General features: G+C 54.9%; 1 protein-coding gene across 1 annotated transcript in view; it reads left to right on the top strand.

Annotated features, from left to right (window-relative positions):
• LOC146751948 (multiple epidermal growth factor-like domains protein 8) overlaps window positions 1–18,737 on the top strand; it is a 155,123-nt gene that overhangs the window by 39,069 nt on the left and 97,317 nt on the right. Inside the window, exons 10-15 of the mRNA XM_085533458.1 lie at window positions 433–843; window positions 3,385–3,500; window positions 5,110–5,241; window positions 9,632–9,796; window positions 11,383–11,883; window positions 15,379–15,836. Of these exons, the coding sequence (XP_085389584.1) occupies window positions 433–843; window positions 3,385–3,500; window positions 5,110–5,241; window positions 9,632–9,796; window positions 11,383–11,883; window positions 15,379–15,836 (1,783 nt within the window). The remainder of the gene's footprint in view (window positions 1–432; window positions 844–3,384; window positions 3,501–5,109; window positions 5,242–9,631; window positions 9,797–11,382; window positions 11,884–15,378; window positions 15,837–18,737) is intronic.

The following is an 18,737-nucleotide window of genomic DNA, read 5'->3' as shown; positions in this document are numbered from 1 at the left end:
TGGGCTCTATGGGTGGATATGGGGTCTCTATGGGGCTGTATGGGGGGATATGGGGTCCCTATGGGGGTTCTATGGGGGGATATGGGGTCCCTATGGGGCTGTATGGGGAGATATGGGGCTCTGTGGGGTTCCTATGGGGGGATATGGGGTCTCTATGGGGCTGTATGGGGCTCTGTGGGGTTCCTATGGGGGGATATGTGGTCCCTATGGGGCTCTATGGGGAGATATGGGGTTATAGGGGGGCTATAGGGGGGTTATAGGGGGGTTATAGGGGGCTATAGAGTGGCTATAGGGGAGCTATGGGGTTGCTATGGGGTCTATGGTGTCTATGGGATTATGTGACTGGCCCTTTAATTCCTCCCTCAACCACGTGACCCCCTTCCCCACCACCACCCGAGTCACGTGACACCCCCCCCCCCCCCCCCCCCCCAGGAGATCTCGTTCTTCTTCCTGGAGCCGCACCGCACTTCCGCTTCCGGCTCCCTATCATCCCAAGATGGCGGAACTTCCGCTTCCGACTCCGCATCGCCTCAAAATGGCGGCACTTCCGCTTCCGGCTCTCCATCGCCCCCCGGTGGCGTCTGCGGCTCGTTACCGTCGTGTGGCCGCTGTTTGTCGGACCTGAGCTGCGCCTGGTGCCCCCGGAACAACAAGTGCGTGCCCCGTAACGCCCCAACACCGGAAGTAGGCCGCAACGCCTCCAAACCGGAAGTAGGCCGCAAAGGCTCCGGACCGGAAGTAGGCCTCTGCGTAACCGGAAGTGGCCCTGGGCCTCGGTTGGTGCTGAGCCCGGCCTTGTGTCCGAGCTGCGAGGAGAAGAGCGAGTGTCGGCTGTGTGCTGCGGTACGGGTCACGTGGGGTCATGGGTGGTCACGTGGGAGGAAGTGGGGGTCACGTGGGGGGGTGTCACGTGGTGGTGGGGGGTCACGTGGGAGGAAGTGGGGGTCTCGGGGTGGAGAGAGAGGTCACGTGGGGGGGATGGGGGGTTACGTGGGGGGGGTCACGTGGGAGGGGGGAGGGGTCACGTGGGGGGGAGGGGTCACGTGGGGGAGTCGTTTGAGAGGGGGGAGGGGTCACGTGGGGTGAGGGAGGGTCACGTGGGGGGGGGGTCACGTGGGGGGGTCATGTGGGAGGGGGGAGGGGTTACGTGGGGGAGAGGGGGGGTCACGTGAGGGGGGGGTCACGTGGGGGGAGGGGTCACGTGGGGGGGATGGGGGTGTCACGTGGGGGGGGTCACGTGGGAGGGGGGAGGGGTCACGTGGTGGTGGGAGGTCACGTGTAGGGGGGAGGGTCACGTGGTGGAGGGCGGGGGGTCACGTGGGAGGAAGTGGGGGTCTTGGGGTGGGGAGAGGGGTCACGTGGGGGGGATGGGGGGTCACGTGGGAGGGGGGAGGGGTCACGTGGGGGGGAGGGGTCATGTGGGGGAGTCATTTGAGAGGGGGGAGGGGTCACGTGGGGTGAGGGAGGGTCACGTGGGGGGGTCATGTGGGAGGGGGGAGGGGTTACGTGGGGGGGAGGGGGGGTCACGTGGGGGGGGAGGGGTCACGTGGGGGGAGGGGTCACGTGTTGGGGGGGGTCACGTGGGAGGAAGTGGGGGTCATGGGGTGGGGAGAGGGGTCACGTGGGGGGGATGGGTCACGTAGGGGGGGAGGGGGGGTCACGTGGGGGGAGGGGTCACGTGGGGGGGATGGGGGTGTCACGTGGGGGGGTCACGTGGGAGGGGGGAGGGGTCACGTGGTGGTGGGAGGTCACGTGTAGGGGGGAGGGTCACGTGGTGGAGGGCGGGGGGTCACGTGGGAGGAAGTGGGGGTCTTGGGGTGGGGAGAGGGGTCACGTGGGGGGGATGGGGGGTCACGTGGGAGGGGGGAGGGGTCACGTGGGGGGGAGGGGTCACGTGGGGGAGTCATTTGAGAGGGGGGAGGGGTCACGTGGGGTGAGGGAGGGTCACGTGGGGGGGGGTCACGTGGGGGGGTCATGTGGGAGGGGGGAGGGGTTACGTGGGGGGGAGGGGGGGTCACGTGGGGGGAACTGGGGGTCACGTGGGGGGAGGGGTCACGTGGGAGGGGTGTCATGTTGTGGTAGGTGGGGGGGAGGGTCACGTGGTGGGAGTGGTCACGTGGGGGGGGTCACGTGGGGAGGTCACATGGTGGGAGGGGTCACGTGGGATGGGGAGGGTCACGTGGTGGGAGGGGTCATGTGTGGAGGTCATATGGGAGGGGTCACGTGGGGCTGGAGGATCACATGGGTTGAGGGATGGGGGTCACGTGGGAGGAAGTGGGGGTCACGTGGGGGGGAAGGGTCACGTGGGGGGGTCACGTGGGAGGAAGGGGGGGTCACGGGGGGGAGGGTCACGTGGGGGAGAATGGGGAGGTGGGGGGGGTCACGTGGAGGTAGTAGATCTCTATGTGTCCCTATGTGTCTCTATGTGTCTCTATGGGTCCCTATGTGTCCCTATGTGTCCCTATGGATCCCTATGGTGTCTGTATGTGTCTCAATGGGTCTCAATGGGTCTCTATGGTTCCATATGTGTCCCTATTGGGTTGCTATAGGTCTCTATGTGTCTCAGTGTGTCCCTATGGGTCCCTGTGGGTCTCAGTGTGTCCCTATGGGTCTCTATGGGGTCTCTATGGGTCCCTATGGGGTTTCTATGGGTCTCTATGGGTCTCTATGGGTCTCTATGTGTCTTTATGTGTCCCTATGTGTCCCTATGTGTCCCTATGGGTCTCTATGGGTCTTTATGTGTCTCTATGGGTCCCTATGTGTCCCTCTGTGTCCCTATGGGTCCCTATGGGTCTCTATGGGTCCCTATGGGGCTCTATGGGTCCCTATGTGTCCCTATGGGGTCTCTATGGGTCCCTATGGGTCTCTATGGGGTCTCTATGGGTCACTATGTGTCTCAGTGGGTCACTATGTGTCCCTATGGGTCTCTATGTGTCCCTATGGGGTTTCTATGGGTCTGTATGTGTCTCAATGGGTCTCTATGGGTCTCTATGTGTCCCTATGGGTCCCTATGAGTCTCTATGGGGTTTCTATGGGTCCCTATGTGTCTCAATGGGTCCCTAAGTGTCCCTATGGGTCTCTATGGATCCCTATGGGTCCCTATGGGTCTCTATGGGTCCCTATGTGTCTCTATGTGTCCCTATGGGTCCATATGGGTCTCTATGGGTCCCTATGTGTCCCTATGGGTCTCTATGGGTTCCTATGTGTCTCTATGGGTCTCTATGGGTCCATATGTGTCTCTATGTGTCCCTATGGGTCCCTATGGGTCTCTATGTGTCCCTATGGGTCCCTATGGGTCTCTATGGGTCTCTATGTGTCCCTATGGGTCTCTATGGGTCCCAATGTGTCCCTATGTGTCCCTATGGTGTCTGTGTGTTCCCCCAGGACCCGTTCTGTGAGTGGCAGCCCAGCTCCCAGGTGGGTGATTTTATCTGCAGCCGCCGCGGCCGAATGGACGGAGCCGTGAGGGACCCCAAAGAGTGTCCGGAACTGTGCAGCAGGTGGGAACCGGAACAGGAAGTGAGGGGGACAGGAAAAGAGGGGGGACAGGAAGTAGGGGACAGGAAGTGAGAGGGGACAGGAAGTGAGGGGGACGGGGGGGGGGGGAAACAGGAAGTGGGGGACAGGAAGTTGAGGGGGACAGGAAGTGGGAGGGACAGGAAGTGAGGGACAGGAAGTGAGGGGGATGGGGGGGGAAACAGGAAGTGGGGGACAGGAAATGAGGGGGGCAGGAAGTGAGGGGACAGGAAGTGGTGGACAGGAAGTGAGGGGGGCAGGAAGTGAGGGGGGACAGGAAGTGGGGAAGGACCGGAAGTGAGGGGGACGGGGGGGGAGAGGGGGAACAGGAAGTTGAGGGGGACAGGAAGTGGGGGGGACAGGAAGTGAGGGGGGACAGGAAGTGGGGGACAGGAAGTGGGGGGGACGGGGGGGAAACAGGAAGTGGGGGACAGGAAGTGAGGGGGGCAGGAAGTGGGGGGACAGGAAGTGGGGGGGGACAGGAAGTGGGGGACAGGAAGTGGGGGGACAGGAAGTGAGGGGGGACAGGAAGTGAGGGGGACAGGAAGTGGGGGGGACAGGAAGTAAGGGGACAGGAAGTGGGGAAGGACCGGAAGTGAGGGGGACGGGGGGGGGGGAAGGGGGGGAACAGGAAGTTGAGGGGGACGGGGACAGGAAGTTGAGGGGGACAGGAAGTATGGGGGGACAGGAAGTGGGGGGGGACAGGAAGTGAGGGGCAGGAAGTGAGGGGGACGGGGGGGGAAACAGGAAGTGGGGGACAGGAAGTGAGGGGGGCAGGAAGTGGGGGGGGAGGGGGGGAACAGGAAGTTGAGGGGGAGAGGAAGTGAGGGGGGACAGGAAGTGGGGGGGACAGGAAGTGAGGGGGGACAGGAAGTGAGGGGGACGGGGGGGGGGAACAGGAAGTGGGGGACAGGAAGTGAGGGGGGCAGGAAGTGGGGGAGACAGGAAGTGAGGGGGGACAGGAAGTGAGGGGACAGGAAGTGAGGGGGATGGGGGGGAAACAGGAAGTGGGGGGGACAGGAAGTGAGGGGGACAGGAAGTGGGGGACAGGAAGTGAGGGGGACAGGAAGTGAAGGTGGCTCCATTTATGGGTCCACCCACCACTTATGGGTCTGTCCCCCACTTATGGGTCCCACTTATGGGTCTGCCCCCCACTTATGGGTCCCACCCCCCACTTATGGGTCCCACTTATGGCCCCCACCCCCCACTTATGGGTCTGACCTCCACTTATGGGTCCCATCCCCACTTATGGGTCCCACTTCTGGGTCCCATCCCCACTTATGGGCCCCACTTATGGGTCTGCCCCCCACTTATGGGTCAGCCCCACTTATGGGTCCCACTTATGGGTCTGCCCCTCACTTATAGGTCCCACTTATGGGTTTCATTTATGGGTCCCACTTATGGGTCCCACTTATGGGTCCCACCCCCCACTTATGGGTCAGCCCCACTTATGGGTCAGCCCCACTTATGGGTCCCACTTATGGGTCAGCCCCACTTATGTGTCTGCCCCCCACTTATGGCCCCCACCCCCCACTTATGGGTCAGCCCCACTTATGTGTCAGCCCCACTGCTGTGCCCCCCTTGTCCCCGCAGTCGCCGCAGCTGCAGTAGGTGCCTGTCCCAGCCGGGTCCCTGCGCCTGGTGCCGCTCGTTGGGTCGATGCTTCGCGTTCGGAACCTACTTGGGCCAGTTCAGCACCGGGGGGTGTCAGGGCTGGCACGACAGGTGGGATGGGGGGGGGTATGGGGGAGATGGGGGGATATGGGGGGATATGGGGGGTATGGGGGGATATGGGGTCCCTGTGGGGGGATATGGGGCTCTATGGGGGATATGGGGGGATATGGGGCTCTATGGGGGGATATGGGGCTGTATGGGGCTCTGTGGGGTTCCTATGGGGGGATATGGAGGAATATGGGGGGGTATGGGGTTCCTATAGGGGGATATGGGGCTGTATGGGGGGATGTGGGGGGATATGGGGTCCCTATGGGGCTCTATTGGGGGATATAGGGGGATATGGGGCTCTATGAGGGGATATGGGGGGGTATGGGGCTATATGGGGGGATATGGGGGGATATGGGGCTGTATGGGGGGGTATGGGGGGATATGGGGCTGTATGGGGGGTATATGGGGTCCCTATGGGGCTCTAGGGGGGGATATGGGGTCCCTATGGGTCTCTATGGGGGGGTATGCTGTCCCTATGGGTCTCTATGGGGGATATGGGGGGATATGGGGTCCCTATGGGGGTATATGGGGTCCCTATGGGTCTCTATGGGGGATATGGGGGGATATGGGGTCCCTATGGGGGTATATGGGGTCCCTATGGGTCTCTATGGGGGATATGGGGGGATATGGGGTCCCTATGGGGGTATATGGGGTCCCTATGGGTCCCTATGGGGGGATATGGGGTCCCTATGGGTCTCTATGGGGGGATACGGGGTCCCTATGGGTCCCTATGTGGGGATATGGGGTCCTTATGGGTCCCTAAGGGGGGATATGGGGGAGTATGGGGTCCCTATGGGTCCCTATGGGGTCCCTGTGTTCCCTATGGGGGGATATGGGGTCCTTATGGGTCCCTATGGGGGGATATGCGGGGATACGGGGTCTCTGTGGGGCTGTATGGGGGGATATGGGGTCTCTATGGGGGGGTATGGGGTCCCTATGGGGTCCATTGGGTCAGTTCCTGGGCCAGTTCAGCACCGGGGGGTGTCAGGGCTGGCACGACAGGTGGGATGTGGGGGGGATATGGGGGGAGATGGGGGGGATATGGGGGGATATGGGGCTGTATGGGGGGATATGGGGCTCTGTGGGGGGATATGGGGCTGTATGGGGCTCTGTGGGGTTCCTATGGGGGGATATGGAGGAATATGGGGGGGTATGGGGTTCCTATAGGGGGATATGGGGCTGTATGGGGGGATGTGGGGGGATATGGGGCTGTATGGGGGGTATATGGGGTCCCTATGGGGCTCTAGGGGGGGATATGGGGTCCCTATGGGTCCCTATGGGGAGGTATGGGGTCCCTATGGGGCTCTATGGGGCCATATGGGGCTCTGTGGGGTTCCTATGGGGGGAGATGGGGGGATATGGGGCTGTATGGAGGGTATGGGGGGATATGGGGTTCCTATGGGGGGATATGGGGCTGTATGGGGGGATATGGGAGGATATGGGGTTCCTATAGGGGGATATGGGGCTGTATGGGGGGATATGGGGGGGATATAGGGCTGTATGGGGGATATGGGGGGATATGGGGTCCCTATGGGGCTCTATGGGGGGATATGGGGGGATATGGGGCTCTATGGGGGGATATGGGGTCCCTATGGGGGGATATGGGGTCCCTATGGGGGGATATGGGGCTCTATGGGGCTCTATGGGGGGATATGGGGTCTCTATGGGGCTCTGTGGGGGGATATGGGGTCTCTATGGTGGGATGTGGGGGGGATATGGGGGGGTATATGGGGGGATATGGGGGGATATGGGGCTGTATGGGGGGGTATGGGGGGGATATGAGGGGATATGGGGCTCTATGGGGGGTATATGGGGCTGTATGGGGGGATATGGCGCTGTATGGGGGGATATGGGGCTCTATGGGGGGATATGGGGCTGTATGGGGGGATATGGGGCTCTATGGGGGGATATGGGGCTCTATGGGGGGATATGGGGGGGTATGGGCCTCTATGGGGGGATATGGGGGGATATGGGGCTGTATGGGGGGGTATGGGGGGATATGGGGCTGTATGGGGGGGTATGGGGTCCCTATGGGTCCCTATAGGGGGATATGGGGGGAGATGGGGGGATATGGGGCTCTATGGGGGGATATGGGGTCCCTGTGGGCTCTATGGGGGGATATGGGGTTCCTATAGGGGGGTATGGAGGGATATGGGGTTGTTATAGGGGGAGATGGGGGGAGATGGGGGGATGTGGGGGGATATGGGGTCCCTATGGGTCCTTATGGGGGGGTATGGGGTCTCTATGGGGCTCTGTGGGGGGATATGGGGTCTCTATGGGGGGATATGGGGTTCTATGGGGGGATATGGGGTCTCTATGGGGCTCTGTGGGGGGATATAGGGGGATATGGGGCTGTATGGGGGGATATGGGGTTCCTATGGGTCCCTATGGGGGGGTATGGGGTCCCTATAGGGGGATATGGGGGGAGATGGGGGGATATAGGGGGAGATGGGGGGATATGGGGTTCCTATAGGGGGATATTGGGGATATGGGGGACTATAGGGGGAGATGGGGGGATGTGGGGCTGTATGGGGGGATATGGGGGGATATGGGGTCCCTATGGGGCTCTATGGGGGGATATAGGGGGATATGGGGCTCTATGGGGGGATATAGGGGGATATGGGGCTGTATGGGGGGATATGGGGTTCCTATGGGTCCCTATGGGGGGGTATGGGGTCCCTATGGGGGGATATGGGGTCCCTATGGGTCTCTATGGGGGATATGGGGGGATATGGGGTCCCTATGGGGGTATATGGGGTCCCTATGGGTCCCTATGGGGGGATATGGGGTCCCTATGGGTCTCTATGGGGGATATGGGGGGATATGGGGTCCCTATGGGGGTATATAGGGTCCCTATGGGTCTCTATGGGGGATATGGGGGGATATGGGGTCCCTATGGGGGTATATGGGGTCCCTATGGGTCCCTATGGGGGGATATGGGGTCCCTATGGGTCTCTATGGGGGATATGGGGGGATATGGGGTCCCTATGGGGGTATATGGGGTCCCTATGGGTCCCTATGGGGGATATGGGGGGATATGGGGTCCCTATGGGTCTCTATGGGGGATATGGGGGGATATGGGGTCCCTATGGGGGTATATGGGGTCCCTATGGGTCCCTATGGGGGGATATGGGGTCCCTATGGGTCTCTATGGGGGATATGGGGGGATATGGGGTCCCTATGGGGGTATATGGGGTCCCTATGGGTCCCTATGGGGATATGGGGGGATATGGGGTCCCTATGGGGGTATATGGGGTCCCTATGGGGGGATATGGGGTCCCTATGGGTCTCTATGGGGGATATGGGGGGATATGGGGTCCCTATGGGGGATATGGGGTCCCTATGGGGCTCTAGGGGGGGATATGGGGTCCCTGTGGGTCCCTATGGGGGGGTATGGGGTCCCTATGGGTCTCTATGGGGGATATGGGGGGATATGGGGTCCCTATAGGGGGATATGGGGGGAGATGGGGGGATATAGGGGGGAGATGGGGGGATATGGGGTTCCTATAGGGGGATATGGGGGGATGTGGGGCTGTATGGGGGGATATGGGGGGATATGGGGTCCCTATGGGGCTCTATGGGGGGATATAGGGGGATATGGGGCTCTATGGGGGGATATAGAGGGATATGGGGCTGTATGGGGGGATATGGGGTTCCTATGGGTCCCTATGGGGGGGTATGGGGTCCCTATGGGGGGATATGGGGTCCCTATGGGTCTCTATGGGGGATATGGGGGGATATGGGGTCCCTATGGGGGTATATGGGGTCCCTATGGGGGGATATGGGGTCCCTATGGGTCTCTATGGGGGATATGGGGGTATATGGGGTCCCTATAGGGGGATATGGGGGGAGATCGGGGGATATAGGGGGGAGATGGGGGGATATGGGGTTCCTATAGGGGGATATGGGGGGATGTGGGGCTGTATGGGGGGATATGGGGGGATATGGGGTCCCTATGGGGCTCTATGGGGGGATATAGGGGGATATGGGGCTCTATGGGGGGATATAGAGGGATATGGGGCTGTATGGGGGGATATGGGGTTCCTATGGGTCCCTATGGGGGGGTATGGGGTCCCTATGGGAGGATATGGGGTCCCTATGGGTCCCTATGGGGGATATGTGGTCCCTATGGGGGTATATGGGGTCCCTATGGGGCTCTAGGGGGGGATATGGGGTCCCTGTGGGTCCCTATGGGGTCCATGGGTTCCCTGTGTTCCCTATGGGTCCCTATGGGGTCCCTGTGTCCCCTATGGGGTCCATGGGTTCCCTGTGTTCCCTATGGGTCCCTATGGGGTCCCTGTGTTCCCTATGGGGTCCATGTGGTCCCTGTGTCCCCTATGGGTTCCCTGTATCCCCTATATACCCCAATTCAATGTATGTCTCTATATGTCAGTTCCCCCCCCGCCGCCGGCTGCCCACGGTGTGAAGCCGCTACAACGTGTGAGAGCTGCATCGGGAATAGAGATATAGATACAGATAGAGACAGCAATACAGACAGCGATACCAACAGCGCCCCCTGCGGGTGGTGCTGGGACGGACAGCGGCCGCATATAGGGCGGTTAGTGTGGGGGTTATATAGGGGGATATGGGGTTATATGGGGGGATATGGGGTTATATGGGGTTGTATTGGATCTTATAGGGTTATATGGGGTTATATGGGGGTGGTGCTGGGACAGACAGCGGCCACATGTAGGGCGGTTAGTATGGGGTTATATAGGGTTATATGGGGGGATATGGGGGGATATAGGGGGACATGGGGTTGTATGGGGGATATGGGGTATATGGGGGATATGGGGTATATGGGGGGATATAGGGTTATATGGGGTTATACGGGATTGTATGGGGGTATATAGGAGGTATAGGGATCTATATGAAGTTATACGGGGTTATATGGGGGATATGGGGTTATATGGGGGATATAGGGTATATGGGATTGGTGCTGGGATGGACAGCGGCCACATGTAGGGCGGTTAGTATGGGGTTATATGGGGTTATATGGGGGGATATGGGGGTATATGGGGGTATATGGGGTTATATGGGGTTATATGGGGTTATATGGGGTTATATGGGGTTATATGGGTTATATGGGTTATATGGGGTTATATGGGGTTATATGGGTTATATGGGGGGATATGGGGTTATATGGGGGTTATATGGGGTTATATGGGGGTTATATGGGGTTATATGGGGTTATATGGGGTTATATGGGGTTATATGGGGTTTTATGGGGGGATATGGGGTTATATAGGGTTGTATTGGGGTATCTAGGGGGGATATGTGGTTATATGGGGGATATGGGGTTATATGGGGTTATATGGGGGTATATGGGGGATATGGGGTTATATGGGGTTATATGGGGTTATATGGGGTTATATGGGTTATATGAGCTGCATTGGGAATAAGGATAGTGATACCAACAGCGCCCCCTGTGGGTGGTGCTGGGACGGACAGCGGCCGCATATAGGGCGGTTAGTATAGGGGTTATATGGGGTTATATAGGGGGATATGGGGGGATATGGGGTTATATGGGGTTATATGGGGTTGTATTGGGGTATATAGGGGATATATGGGGTTATATGGGGTTATATGGGGTTATATGGGGTTGTATTGGGGTATATAGGGGGTATATGGGGTTGTATGGGGGGATATGGGGGGATATAGGGGGGATATGGGGTTATATGGGGTTATATGGGGGGATATAGGGGGGATATGGGGGGATATGGGGTTATATGGGGTTATATGGGGGGATATGGGGTTATATGGGGTTATATGGGGGGATATGGGGTTATATGGGGTATATAGGGGGGATATGGGGTTATATGGGGTATATAGGGGGGATATGGGGTCTTATAGGGTTATATGGGATATCATAGGGTGATATGGGGTTATATGGGATTATATAGGGTTATGTGGGGTTGTATGGGATTTTATAGGGTTATATGGGGTTGTATGGGGTATATAGGGGCTATAGGGGGTTATATTGGGGTATATAGGGGGGATATGGGGTTATATGGGGGGATATGGGATTGTATTGGGGTATATAGGGGTTATAGGGGGTTATATTGGGGTCAATATGGGTCTCTATGTGTCTCTATGGGTCTCTATGGGTCCCTATGTGTCTGACCTTTGCCCTTTGACCCCCAGCTGTGTCCCCGGTGACTTCCTGTCCCCGCGGGGTTTCCCGCACTGTGGTGCAGCGCTTCCTGGGTCACGTGACCCCATGTGGGCCTACACACAGTGTCCAACCCACCACTGTAGCCCCGCCCCCTCCCGGACAACCGACCAATCAGAACGCTCCGCCTTGGCCTCAAGCCACGCCTCCTTCACAAGCCCCGCCCCCTTCGGAATCAATGCCTTCAATGGAAGCCACGCCTACAACGGAAGGCAACAACCAATGGGAAGCCTCGAATCTCTGGAAGGCCACGCCCCCTTTAATGGAAGCCACGCCCACAATGGAAGCTCCGCCCCCTTTAATGGAAGCCCCGCCCCTGATGGTGGTGAACCAATGGGAAGCCCCGCCCCCGTTGTAAGTCCCGCCCCCTCGGGGTGTCATCCAATGGCGAGCTGCGAACTGACGTCAGTCGGGTACCGGTGCCGCTGCCCCATTGGTTACCAGGGGGATGGGAGGAAACAATGCAGCCCCAAGTGAGTCTATGGGGGATATGGGGGGGATATAGGGGGTCAATGGGGGCTATGGGGGGATATGGGGTCAATGGGGGGATATGGGGTCAATGGGGGCTATGGGGTCAATGGGGGCTATGGGGTCAATGGGGGGATATGGGGTATATATGGGGTTATGGGGTCAATGGGGGATATGGGGTCAATGGGGGCTATGGGGTATATATGGGGTTATGGGGTCAATGGGGGATATAGGGTCTATGGGGTCAGTGGGGGCTATGGGGGGATATGGGGTCAATGGGGGATATGGGGTCAATGGGGGCTATGGGGTCAATGAGTCTATGGGGTATATGGGGTCAATGGGGGGATATAGAGGTAATGGGGTTAATAGGGTTCAGTGGGGGGATATGGGGTCAATGGGGGTTATGGGGGCTATGGGATCAATGGGATTAATGGGGTCAATAATGGGGTCAATTGGGTCACTAATGGGGTCAATAGGATCAATGGGGTCACTAATGGGGTCAATGGGCTCAATGGGATCTATGGGGTCAATAATGGGGTCAATGGGATCAATGGGGTCAATATAGTCCCTAATAGGGTCCATAGGGTCAATGGAGCCAATGGACTCTATAACCCCCCATTTACCCCCATATATCCCCCCATATCCTCTTATAACCCCCTATTAACCCCAATTAACCCCCATATCCCCCCATATCCCCCTATATTAACCCCATATCCCCCATATCCCCCTATATTAACCCCATATCCCCCATATCCCCCTATATTAACCCCATATCCCCCATATCCCCCCTATATAAACCCCATATCCCCCCTATATTAACCCCATATCCCCCATATCCCCCCCATATTAACCCCATATCCCCCATATCCCCCCTATATTAACCCCATATCCCCCATATCCCCCCATTTACCCCATATATCCCATATATCCCCCCATATCCCCCCTATATCCCCTATTAACCCCATATCCCCCCCATATAAACCCCATATCCCCCATATCCCCCATATTAACCCCATATCCCCTATATCCCCCATATCCCCCTATATTAACCCCATATCCCCCATATCCCCCCTATATTAACCCCATATCCCCCATATCCCCCCTATATTAACCCCATATCCCCCATATCCCCCCTATATTAACCCCATATCCCCCCATTTACCCCATATATCCCCTATACCCCCCATATCCCCTCTATATTAACCCCATATCCCCCATATCCCCTCTATATTAACCCCATATCCCCCATATCCCCCTATATTAACCCCATATCCCCCATATCCCCCCTATATTAACCCCATATCCCCCATATCCCCCCTATATTAACCCCATATCCCCCATATTAACCCCATATCCCCCATATCCCCCCTATATTAACCCCATATCCCCCATATCCCCCATATATCCCCCATAACCCCCCCATATTAACCCCATATCCCCCATATCCCCCCATATTAACCCCATATCCCCCCTATATTAACCCCATATCCCCCCATATCCCCCCTATATTAACCCCATACCCCCCATATCCCCTATATTAACCCCATATCCCCCATATCCCCCCCATATTAACCCCATATCCCCCATATCCCCCCCATATTAACCCCATATCCCCCATATATCCCCTATATTAACCCCATATCCCCCATATCCCCCCATATTAACCCCATATCCCCCATATCCCCCCTATATTAACCCCATATCCCCCATATCCCCCCTATATTAACCCCATATCCCCCATATCCCCCCTATATTAACCCCATATCCCCCATATCCCCCCTATATTAACCCCATATCCCCCATATCCCCCCCATATTAACCCCATATCCCCCATATCCCCCTATATTAACCCCATATCCCCCATATCCCCCCTATATTAACCCCATATCCCCCATATCCCCCCATATTAACCCCATATCCCCCATATCCCCCCTATATTAACCCCATATCCCCCATATCCCCCCCATATTAACCCCATTTCCCCCATATCTCCCCTATATTAACCCCATATCCCTCATATATCCCCCATATCCCCCCCATATCCCCCCTATATTAACCCCATATCACCCATATCCCCCCATATTAACCCCATTTCCCCCATATCCCCCCTATATTAACCCCATATCACCCATATCCCCCCATATTAACCCCATATCCCCCCTATATTAACCCCATATCCCCCATATCCTCCCTATATTAACCCCATATCCCCCATATCCCCCCCATATTAACCCCATATCCCCCATATCCCCCCATATCCCCCCATATTAACCCCATATCCCCCATATCCCCCCCATATTAACCCCATATCCCCCCATTTACCCCATATATCCCATATTAACCCCATATCCCCCCTATATCCCCCATATCCCCCCTATATTAACCCCATATCCCCCATATCCCCCCATTAACCCCCTATATCCCCTATACCCCCCATATTAACCCCATATCCCCCATATCCCCCATATCCCCCCATATCTCCCTATATAAACCCCATATCCCCCCATTAACCCCATATATCCCCTATACCCCCCATATCCCCCCTATATTAACCCCATATCCCCCATATCCCCCCATATTAACCCCATATCCCCCATATCCCCCATATTAACCCCATATCCCCCCCATATTAACCCCATATCCCCCATATCCCCCCTATATTAACCCCATATCCCCCATATCCCCCCCATATTAACCCCATATCCCCCATATCCCCCCCATATTAACCCCATATCCCCCATATCCCCCCTATATTAACCCCATATCCCCTATATATTAACCCCATATCCCCCATATCCCCCCTATATTAACCCCATATCCCCCATATCCCCCCCCATATTAACCCCATATCCCCCTATATTAACCCCATATCCCCCATATCCCCCCCATATTAACCCCATATCCCCCATATCCCCCCATATCCCCCATATCCCCCTATATTAACCCCATATCCCCCCTATATTAACCCCATATCCCCCATATTAACCCCATATCCCCCATATCCCCCCTATATTAACCCCATATCCCCCCTATATTAACCCCATATCCCCCCTATATTAACCCCATATCCCCCATATCCCCCCCATATTAACCCCATATCCCCCATATCCCCCCTATATTAACCCCATATCCCCCATATCCCCCCATATTAACCCCATATCCCCCATATCCCCCCTATATTAACCCCATATCCCCCCATGTCCCCCCATATTAACCCCATATCCCCCATATCCCCCTATATTAACCCCATATCCACCCTATATTAACCCCATATCCCCCCTATATCCCCCCTATATTAACCCCATACCCCCCATATCCCCCCATATCCCCCCTATATTAACCCCATATCCCCCCCATATCCCCCCTATATTAACCCCATATCCCCCCATTTACCCCATATATCCCCTATATCCCCCTATATCCCCCATATCCCCCCTATATCCCCCATATCCCCTATATCCCCCTATATCCCCCTATTAACCCCATATCCCCCCCCCCAGGTGCCCCCATAGTTGCGGTCACGGCCGTTGCGGCCCCTCCCCCCATTTCCGCTGCCTCTGTCACCTGGGATGGCGCTCCCCACGTGGCCGCCGCCATCTTGCCGCCGTCACTTCCGCTTCTAACCCGGAAGTGGCCGGCTCTAACCCGGAAGTGGCCGGCTCTAACCCGGAAGTGGCCGGCACTAACCCGGAAGCGACTCGCGCTAACCCGGAAACGGAAGTTCTCTCTACCGGAGCTGTCCCAACTGCTGGTGGTGCTGAAATCGGAGCTGAACCGGATACAACCCGATCTGACCCGGATGTTATCGGTGCCGACCCGGAAGTTGTTAATGCGGAAGCGGAAGTGAGCCGTGTGCCGCCATGTTCGTTGCCGTGCGGCTGCCATTGGCACAGCAGCTGTGACCTTAAAGGGCCGGGACACTGCGACCGGTGTCAGCGTGAGTTAATGGGGGACCCCGGTAATTAACGACCCCGTTAATTAGTGACACCATTAATTAACGACCCCGTTAATTAACGACCCCGTTAATTAGTGACACCATTATTGAACCCATTAAGGACCCCATTAATTAGTGACCCCATTAATTAACGACCCCGTTAATTAACGACCCCATTAATTAGTGACCCCATTAATTAACGACCCCGTTAATTAGTGACCCCATTAATTAATGACCCCATTAATTAACGACCCCGTTAATTAGTGACCCCATTAATTAACGACCTCGTTAATTAGCGACCCCATTAATGAACCACCCCATTAATGAACCACCCCATTAATTAATGACCCCATTAATTAGTGACCCCATTAATGACCCCATTAATGAACCACCCCATTAATGAACCACCCCATTAATTAACGACCCCGTTAATGAACCACCCCATTAATGAACCACCCCATTAATTAATGACCCCATTAATTAGTGACCCCATTAATGACCCCATTAATGAACCATCCCATTAATGAACCACCCCATTAATTAACGACCCTATTAATGAACCACCCCATTAATGACCCCATTAATGAACCACCCCATTAATGAACCACCCCATTAATTAGTGACCCCATTAATGACCCCATTAATGAACCACCCCATTAACGACCCCATTAATTAACGACCCCATTAATTAGCGACCCCATTAATGACCCCATTAATTAACGACCCCATTAATGAACCACCCCATTAATTAGTGACCCCATTAATGAACCACCCCATTAATTAACGACCCCATTAATGAACCACCCCATTAATGAACCACCCCATTAATTAACGACCCCATTAATGAACCACCCCATTAATGAACCACCCCATTAATGAACCACCCCGTTAATGAACCACCCCATTAATGAACCACCCCATTAATTAACGACCCCATTAATGAACCACCCCATTAATTAACGACCCCATTAATGAACCACCCCATTAATGAACCACCCCATTAATTAACGACCCCGTTAATGAACCACCCCATTAATGAACCGCCCCGTTAATTAACGACCCCATTAATTAGTGACTCCATTAATGAACCAACCCATTAATTAATGACCCCATTAATTAGTGACCACATTAATGAACCACCCCATTAACGACCCCATTAATGAACCACTCCATTAATGAACCACCCCGTTAATTAACGACCCCATTAATGAACCACCCCATTAATTAACGACCCCATTAATGAACCACCCCGTTAATTAACGACCCCATTAATGAACCACCCCATTAATGAACCACCCCGTTAATTAACGACCCCATTAATTAGTGACCCCATTAATGAACCACCCCATTAATTAACGACCCCATTAATTAGTGACCCCATTAATGAACCACCCCATTAATGAACCACCCCATTAATTAACGACCCCATTAATTAACGACCCCATTAATGAACCACCCCATTAATTAACGACCCCATTAATGAACCACCCCATTAATGAACCACCCCATTAATGAACCACCCCATTAATTAACGACCCCATTAATTAGTGACCCCATTAATGAATCACCCCATTAATTAATGACCCCATTAATTAGTGACCCCATTAATGAATCACCCCATTAATTAATGACCCCATTAATTAGTGACCCCATTAATGACCCCACTAATTAGTGACCCCATTAATGAACCACCCCATTAATTAACGACCCCGTTAATGAACCACCCCATTAATGAACCACCCCGTTAATTAACGACCCCATTTAATGAACCACCCCGTTAATTAACGACCTCATTAATTAACGACCTCATTAATGAACCACCCCATTAATTAACGACCCCATTAATTAACGACCCCATTAATGAACCACCCCATTAATTAATGACCCCATTAATGACCCCATTAATGAACCACCCCATTAATTAATGACCCCATTAATTAACGACCCCATTAATGAACCACCCCATTAATGAACCACCCCATTAATTAATGACCCCATTAATGAACCACCCCATTAATTAACAACCCCATTAATGAACCACCCCATTAATGACCCCATTAATGAACCACCCCATTAATGAACCACCCCATTAATTAACGACCCCATTAATGAACCACCCCGTTAATTAACGACCCCATTAATGAACCAACCCGTTAATGAACCACCCCAATAATGAACCACCCCGTTAATGAACCACCCCGTTAATTAACGACCCCATTAATTAGTGACCCCATTAATAAACCACCCCATTAATGAACCACCCCGTTAATTAACCACCCCATTAATTAACGACCCCATTAACGACCCCATTAATGAACCACCCCATTAATGAACCACCCCATTAATTAACGACCCCATTAATGAACCACCCCGTTAATTAACGACCTCATTAATGAACCACCCCATTAATGAACCACCTCGTTAATTAACGACCCCATTAATTAACGACCCCATTAATGAACCACCCCATTAATGAACCGCCCCGTTAATTAACGACCCCATTAATGAACCACCCCATTAATGAACCACCCCATTAATTAACGACCCCATTAATGAACCACCCCATTAATTAACGACCCCATTAATTAACGACCCCGTTAATGAACCACCCCATTAATGAACCACCCCATTAATGAACCACCCCATTAATGAACCACCCCATTAATTAGTGACCCCATTAATGAACCACCCCATTAATTAGTGACCCCATTAATGAACCACCCCATTAACGACCCCATTAACGACCCCATTAAGGACCCTATTAGGGACCCCATTGACCCCATTGATCCCATTAGTGACCCCATTGATCCTATTGACCCCATTATTGACCCCATTAATTAGTGACCCCATTAATGACCCCATTAATGGCCCTATTAGGGACCCCATTAGTGAATGACCCCATTAATGACCCCATTAATGAACCAC

Source organism: Coturnix japonica, unplaced genomic scaffold (genome assembly GCF_054131305.1).
Source record: "Coturnix japonica strain WE unplaced genomic scaffold, WE-NBRP24 Scf060, whole genome shotgun sequence".
Taxonomy (NCBI): domain Eukaryota; kingdom Metazoa; phylum Chordata; class Aves; order Galliformes; family Phasianidae; genus Coturnix; species Coturnix japonica.
Note: the sequence above shows the minus strand (reverse complement) of the source record. Positions and strands in the feature narration are given on the sequence as shown.